General features: G+C 32.4%; 1 protein-coding gene across 1 annotated transcript in view; it reads left to right on the top strand.

Annotated features, from left to right (window-relative positions):
* LOC143248184 (cartilage oligomeric matrix protein-like) overlaps window positions 1-8,777 on the top strand; it is a 56,427-nt gene that overhangs the window by 571 nt on the left and 47,079 nt on the right. The window contains exons 2-5 of the mRNA XM_076496617.1: window positions 143-316; window positions 2,492-2,721; window positions 7,729-7,861; window positions 8,096-8,172. Of these exons, the coding sequence (XP_076352732.1) occupies window positions 143-316; window positions 2,492-2,721; window positions 7,729-7,861; window positions 8,096-8,172 (614 nt within the window). The remainder of the gene's footprint in view (window positions 1-142; window positions 317-2,491; window positions 2,722-7,728; window positions 7,862-8,095; window positions 8,173-8,777) is intronic.

Genomic DNA, 8,777 nt, shown 5'->3' with positions numbered 1-8,777 from the left:
TAATCGCTTACAAAGAAAAACAAAACAGAAACTACTGATCTAGTGTTTTATTGTGTGTTTGACGCTGTATGCTCGTATTTAGGATTGTAATTTTGTCATTAATTAACTTAATATTTTAATAAATTTGTTGTCAAATGTGTAGGTTTGTCTCAAATCCTTCAACATGCATTTAAAGAATCTACCGGGAGCGTTGGACTAGAGTTTCGCCACCTACCTCCAAAGAGAAAATATCAAGAGAAACACGTCATTTTAACTGTGAATTCTTCAGAAACTAAATACCAGTTCAGCTTTACACTGGAACGAACAAATCACAGAGGTGAGAAATCAGAGTTCATTGAAATTAAATAAGCAATACAAATAAACAATCAGAAGGATTCCAAGTCATTTTATTAATAATCAGTTCTTCACACAACATTTAAGTTAATAGGAATTGCTCATTAAAACTGATGGATTATAATAAGGTTAAAAGTAGTCTTAAAACAGGTTGCAATATTACAGACTGTTGATATACCAATAAGACTAAGTTTTAGGCCAATTTATATTTTTTATAAAAGTAATATACTCTCCATCTTTAATTTTTTAGGGGGGTCAGTTCAAACAGTTTATTTAATTTTGTTTAATGAAGAATTGTTATTCTTCTGAAGAATTTTTAATGGCTTTCATCAACCTGACTGGTAGGAGTATTTACATCTACTGGCGTGGGGCTTCATCAGGGCCTTTTTGAGTCACGTGATCCACACTGGGTAAATGGCAAAAGATATAGAGTTAACATATTTTATAAAATACGATGCGAAATTTGAAACACTTTTACGCCATACCAAAACTGCTTTACTTCAAAAAGGTTTGTATCTTTGTGAATAATTATTAACTAGATTTATTTCAAGAGAAATATGCCCTCATTTCTAACCAAGAATACTTTTGTGTGAAAATCTAAGCTATCTCCAATCATTTGTATATTAACTAATAAATATATATGGTTGTTGTCCTTTTAGTAAACGCACAGGTATGACAGATTTCACTGTTTCAGTAGGTTGTTTGCTTTAAGAAGAATTATTAAAAACTTAAGATTGCAGAAAATCTAACTGTTGACAAATACACTGTTTCTAAAAATTGAAGATTGTTCAGTCAGAGAATAGTAACCCAGGATTGTTCTTGTTGGTGGTAAGTGATGTTAGCTAGTATATCAGATGGAAATTCGGGATGGCTATGAGCAAGTAACTCTTGTGCAGTTTTGCGTCCAATTTTAAACCAAACAGGAAAACAATCAATTTCAATGTTTAATATTAATAGAGTAGTTTTTCAACTCATCGGCACGCTGAAGATAGAACCACTTAGTAGGGTTTTAAACTAAACACATAGATCCTTATATCTGTTTTCATTCCCCTCCCCACAACAGCAAACAAACAAACAAACCAACAACAAACCTTTCTTTATTATCGCTAAGTTTCAGTTTACTAGTAACATTTAATTCCATGCTATGTTTGACACGCTTGCTACATTTTTTCCAATCATACGTCTACGTGATCTTAGGCCTTTTGGTTTATAATTTTTACCAGCTTTTCGTGCTCAAACAGTGGCTTTGATAAATTTGTTGTGTTTCATTATAAACAGACAATAAGTACTGTGCATTTAAAAATCCTACTTGGAAACACGATGTTCAGTTTTATTCCATCATATGAACTTATATGATATTAAATAAAAAAATAACTAAACAATATAAAATTATAAGGTTGTTATTCAATGCATTGGTGTAAAATGTTTATGCTGGCGAAAAAATAATACATTTTAGGCTTAACAAGGTGTTTGATATCGTAACTATTTGTAGTTGCATTTAAGCTCAAACATCGCGTTTGTCAGATTAAAAATAAAATGGTTTCGAAATGTATACATGAACGTTTATTTTTATGGGGGGAATCTAAAATACCCTACATTTATGTCATTTTGTTTCAGGGTAGTGAGTTATATTGTTGTTTTTTGTTTCCAATTAGCATAAAGGGGAGTGAGGTGTCTTTGTAGAATTTTTATCTGAAGTTCTTTTTGATTGTGGGATCCATTGTTTTGTTATAGGTTATGAACTCTTATTAATAATTACTAAAGTAGATTTCTTTCATAGATGATGTGTTTGTTTTCACCATTTTGACATAAAGAAGACTAGATTCACGATTCACCAGTTTTTCTGTTTAATGAGCAGGCTAATCAAAACAACAAACATATAGTGTAAATAATATAGCATTAAACCTCATTTCCTTTAATTCTAATTTGTTGTTACATAACGAAAAGGGTGATTGAAAAGTCACACTTTACCAACTTAATCCAGTTTTGTTACGTAAAACTTATAGTCAAGCGTTTTACTAATACGAACAACATCTCAACCCAACTATGTTTGCTATAATTAATTATTTTATAGTAATTATGAAAATAAAACAGCTTATAGTTCATAGCAGGTAATAAGTACTTATTAACTGCTGTAATATCTATTTTTGTGTTACAGTTACGATTGATACAAAGGATCGAGGACATGAAAATAAACAACACCTTCACGTTAAAGGAATGCACAAAAGAAGTTACCACAGGAGTATTCTTCTGTTCCTTTCGCCTCCTAGTGAAGAAAATCCTTCTCAACTTCGACTCTATTCTGATTGCGACTTCCAAGGTCAATTGACCATTCCCTTGTCTTTGTTTGAAGTGGTCCAACCACAGAATGGGACAAATATAAAAGTTGTAAGTTTAGTTCTGATGGTTCGACTTTACAGTTTAACATAACAGACATATACAAATATTGTAAGTTATGTAACACAACATACTCAAAATACTACCTTATTATCAATGTTTCTAACTGGTATTCGATAAAAATGATATCATGAAACAAAGTTTGGTATTGTTTGTCTGTTTTTATGTTGGTCCATCTCTGCTGTGCCCACTAAGAGTATAGAAATTCAATTTAAAACTTTTTAAACCTCCATATTTTGTATTGAGCCAATAAACGGTAATTTGGTATCAGGGTATATTCGTATAATATGTATAATTTACATAAACATTATTATAAAAAGTAACATTAAACGTTTTATGAAATATGAAGAGATGATTTTAATAGAATGTAATAAACACTATTGATATTTAAAAATTAAGTTTTACACGAGAAACGTGATTCTGGACTAAGAATCATGAAACTGTTAATTAATGTTTATAATTTTAACTCCATTTTCTGTAAACTTGACTCACAATATAAGAACATTTTAAGAACATGTACTTTATTTATGATAAATACACGTAGTATCGTGAACAAACATTATATTCAAATTTTCTCAAATACTAAAAACTGGTTTATTAGTATATATTTTAGAATTAAGCATGTGTAATTTTCTGTTTAACTGACAGTCACTACTAGTGGTTAACTCCGTAATCACGTAACCATCTATACTTTCAATTAAACACGTAATCATTAAAAAAATTGTGAACTTTTACTTAGTACTGTTATATTACTCTCGAGTTGTTTCACTTTCTTCCCTCAAGAATATTTTAACATCCTTGTGGGCTTTTTTTGGAATGCCAACTTTATCAGTTTAAAAGAAATAAAACAAATTACGTTGTACGTGCTTGGTGGAGATATTATGAGTGTAATCGCCCACTAATCTCTTCCACATGTGCTTGGTGGGCTTTGTAACCCACTAGGATTCGTGTCCATCAACACAAGCGTCAAGAAAGTTATTGGACGTGAGAAACTGATCAAATTTTTCGTTTGTTAGAACCGTTGTCTGTTATCACTGCGAATTAGGCTTAACTTTGTAGAGCCAATAATAAAGCTGTAAACAATAACAAATATTAAAATTATCACCTTCTATTTTTCTTAACCATTAAATAGATATTTCACATCAAAAGTATGAGCATACCAGGGTTTCAGATCAAAACCTATCAGTTCACAGCTGCATTTTCTGCTCACCACAAATGGTATTAATAAAAAAAACGGTACTATCAGCTCGTACTGAAATATACTGTTGCTGGAAGAACCACGCCATATTAGATATACGAACAACGATATAGTAGTAGCTTTTTTACACCAGTTACGTCCTCCGTTTGGCCAGCTGTGAATTTACGGACTTACAATGCTAAAATCCGGGGCTCGATTCCCTGCTATGGACAAAGCACAGATACGCCACTCTTCAGTTTTGTGCTGAGAAAATAAAAACAAAAAACCCAGCAACTATCATATTAAGTTTTAAGTTGTTGCTTATCGTAAGAAGTGGTTTCTTATAATATTACCGTAAGTCATTATATATGAAACAGTTTTATCTAATTTTTGAAAAATGCAAACTAAAACCTATTATATCAGTTTTATTCACTTATGAAACTAATTGTAAATCATCTTTTCATTCTTGTTATCTGTTTAATTGATAGCTTTAATTACATTGTTCTCCAGTTTTTATTAGTTAGTTAGTTATCATTATTAGATTCCATTAAGGAACATAGGGCCCCAATCGCTTGCGGATTCTTCAACAGGTATTTAAGTGAGTAGGTTGTTAGCCCACTGCACCGAGCCGTCCCTAATTTAGTAGTGTAAGACTAGAGGGAAGGCAGCTAGTCATCACCACCCACCGCCAACTCTTGGGCTACTCTTTTACCAACGAATAATGGGATTGACCGTAACATTGTAACGCTCCCACGGCTGGGAGGGCGAGCATGTTTGGCGCGACGCGGGCACGAACCCGCGACCCTCGGATTACGAGTCGCACGCCTTACGCGCTTGGCCATGCCAGGCCAGTTTTTATTACATACACGAAATAAATACAGTTCCATTATGTAATATGTGATGCAAGTATTGTATTATTTTTCTGTATACGATTGGTTTGTCTTAAAATTCGCGCAAAGCTACACGAAGGCTATCTGCAGTAGCCGTCCCAAATTTAGCAATGTAGGACTAGAGGAAAGCAGCTAGTCACCCACCGCCAACTCTTGGACTACTCTTTTACTAACGAATAGTGGGATTGACTGCCACATTGTAACGCCCCAACGGTTGAAAGGACGAGCATGTTTGGTGCGACGAGGATTTGAACCTGGATTACGAGTCGAGGGCCTTAATCACCTGGCCATGCCGGGCCTTCTGTCTACAAACTCGTATTTACCTTATGAATCATTTGAATACCCGTTCAAATTCCGAGAAACTACTGCATTATTCTGTATAATGTAAAATTTTCAATGGACATCAGTACAACTGTCGATATGAACAGAGTAAAGGTACCCACATAACATGTTTTAATGCTTTTCAGGAAGAAACTTATAAATAATGATGATTACATACACCCTATAACAACTACTGAATATATCTATAAATATATATATATATGTTTCATACTATAGTTTCACTAATCCACATTTCAACTTATCTTATGATCATGCTATGCGTTACGTATTATAATGTATTTCTGACGAATCTCAGATTTATTATATATTACGTGTGATAACGTATTATTTTTACGATTTCAACTTAAAAGTTAATTGAATGTTTTAATTTTATGATATTTGTTAACAACATTGTCACGTGCACAATTTTTTTTCTTGACACAAATATATCAGGTGATCCTTTAAGTAATGTCCGATTTTAGGTTCTGAAAAAGAGAAAGAATTTCAAATGCTTTTAAAGTTATTTAATCAATAATGTGTGTTCCATTATTGTTAATTATTTGCTGGTAACGATTCAAAAAAACTTCTGAATGCAACTTCTATAAAATTCTTGAAGTTTGGATGAAGAGAATGTAGATGGTAGTTTTGACATCTTCATGTGATCCAAGCTCTTTTCCATCAAGATAGTTCTGTAAACTTCATAACAGACGATAATCAGATGGGGCAAGGTCTGTAAAATAAGGAGGATGTGGACGTTTCTCCCAGTCTAGCTCTTCAATCTTTGCAGATGTGGTCCTTACTGTATGGGCTTTACCTGACTCATAGTTTAGATTTTTACAATTGCTGTTCATTAACTTAATTCTGTTGAATAGTTTGATCAATAAATTATTTATAACGTATAACTAATTAAAAATTCAAATAATTAAAAAAATACTTTCATTGCATGTCAGTTATTCAAGATATTATTATATCTATAAATAGAAATTTATTAAATACTTGGGATGAACGATAAATCCTTTATAGAAAGGTATTGAAACTATATCAAAATATATCTTAAAAAGGCTTTATAGTTATAAAGGTAAACAAATTCTGAGGAATAGCTTCCAAAAGACTGTACACTGAAATGGAGTTTCTTTATAAAGGATAAGACGTCACAGAATTTGATTTTAGATGTTTTAATTATTGAATCTGATACACTGAAAAAACAAAAAAGCGAATTACCAATACAAAATAAGGCAAAACAAATTTGGTTAAAAAAGAGTAACGAATATAATAAGGATTTTAATTTGAAATTTTCTTTCATACAAACAAGAAAACTAGGTCAAATTACATGTAAAGATTGTGACACTTCTTAACCTGAATATGACTTATGTAAGGTCGAAACGTTGTTCTCTCCTTATTGATAAAAGTGTTAATACCCATACCAGCGGTTCTGAGATACAAAGACTGTGATAATTCTTACGTTTGAGTTACTGATGAACAAGTGTCTGCAAAATTTAAAAAAATATATTTAAAAACCGCTTTCTCTGCGCGTGAGAACGACTCAAATTATTCACGCAGTTGTTTTTACAGATATAAAAATAATAGGCAAAGAAATAGAAGAGAATCAGAGAAGCTCTTTATGTGAAAACAAACAAAAACTATCATTAACGTGTATTCAGGTGTAAAAATTGTATTTAATTTCTCTATTTAATAAATGTATTCGATTCATGTTTTCGTTGTTGTCTAAAAAATAATAATAATCAGAAACGTTGTTAGAACTGAGTGTAAGTTTATACTGAAGAAAAACTTGAAGTGTTCAAACATAAAACATAATTACTTTAGTGGATCAGCTGCACACATTTTTAATTGTAAAAAAAAACTGATGACCTGAATAACGTTACCAGATACGAACCTTTTGTAGAAAACAGCATGCCAAATATGAATGTCATGTTAATTTTAAAAGACTGATTGAAGTTACATTTAATATGCATACTAACTGTTAGATGGTGCTGAAATTACAAAACTAATATTGTTTGATATATTTTATAGGTGTGGACTGTTCTAGGACTTTACAATTTGGTATACATATTTGAATACTGATAACAATTGCCACTAACGTTACAACAGTAATCTGGGATATTAATGTTACAATCATAACAAGTATCTATGTAATGTGTTTGAAAGATGCTGACATTTGATTTGTTGAATGTGTTAATATGATACAGCAACATAATGTTACTGTTTAACAACGTATTTAATATTGCAAACGCGGTTCAACGATCAGTTTGAAGGTTTATATTACTAAAAAGCTGTTTTCGATACCTGCTATGAGCAGAACACAGTCAGTTGTAGCTTTGTGCTCAACAGGAAGCAAAAAAATTAAAAGAAAATTTTTAATTTTGAAAGAACAAAGCGAAATAATTCATTAAAGAATATCACTACATAGACAGATAAGTACAAAAAATATGAATTTTATATTTTAATCAGCTATAAACCATGCGAATCGTTTTGTCTTCGGTATAACTGAAGCCATAAATGTGTGTAAATGAGAACTACACCACTGCCTTTCAGATTATTTGGTGTTTAAAATAAAATAAAATAAAATTCCAGTTTTTCTTTCCATTCAAGGAGTACGACAAGAACGTTGACGTGTCCGTTTATAATAATGTTACACTTCAGAGGGCGCTAGAAGAAGCTGGTTGCCTAGTGTCGAGAATGCAAAATATTCAACCATCACAGGAGAACTACCTTAACGGAAAGGGTAATGTTAATAATTTTAAAAAATCTTACATTTGAATCAGTGATTTAATTTGAAAGTGAACTGACAGTAAACCTCTCCACTCTTCTTGAGTGTGTACTTAACCCATGTAATCTATGTGTCTTACTATGTTATATTATAAAACTATGTACTTCACAGTTGACATATTATTTGTTTCTTTATTTGTATTACAAATAACTGATAATTCTTTATTCATATTTGGTCTCTTGTCTGAAGATCTCCAGCTGTTGGTGAGAGCACTGATGGAGTTGACAACTTCCATGAAAGAAATGCGTCAACATGTTGACATTCAGGTAATTTGTTACATGTTGTTAAAAATATGTGCAACATAGTTCATTCAAATACAGTTTAGATATAACGTTAATGCTCAATCTAAGGAAAGAAAATTCAGAAAATTTGTGTTGAAATCAGTGTTAGTTCTACTGCTCTACTTATGAGGAGATGAATAGTGCGGATGGAGCCTTTATTATTAGTGTATTGAGTAGGATACATAACATGATATATATACATATTTGTCTCTTTTTATTGTAACTACAGAACAGATACTCTTCAAACCTCACGCTAGGAATAGTTTGTTTGTTTGTTTTGAATTTTGCGCAAAGCCACACGAGGGCTATCTGCGCTAGCTGCCCCTAATTTAGCAATGTAAGACTAGAGGGAAGGCAGCTAGTCATCACCACCCACCGCCAACTCTTGGACTACACTTTTACCAACGAATAGTAGGATTGACCGTAACATTATAACGCTCCCACAGCTGAAAGGACGAGCATGTTTAGCGCGACGGGGATGCGAACCCGCGATTCTCAGATTACGAGTCGCACGCCTTAACACGCTTGGCCATGCCGGGCCTCATGAGGCACTTGTAACCACCACAGAAACTCCAGAGAAGAAAAGCAAG

This window comes from Tachypleus tridentatus, chromosome 4 (assembly GCF_004210375.1).
Source record: "Tachypleus tridentatus isolate NWPU-2018 chromosome 4, ASM421037v1, whole genome shotgun sequence".
NCBI classification, from domain to species: domain Eukaryota; kingdom Metazoa; phylum Arthropoda; class Merostomata; order Xiphosura; family Limulidae; genus Tachypleus; species Tachypleus tridentatus.
The sequence above is the reverse complement of the archived record's forward strand: the minus strand, read 5'-3'. Positions and strand labels throughout refer to the sequence as shown.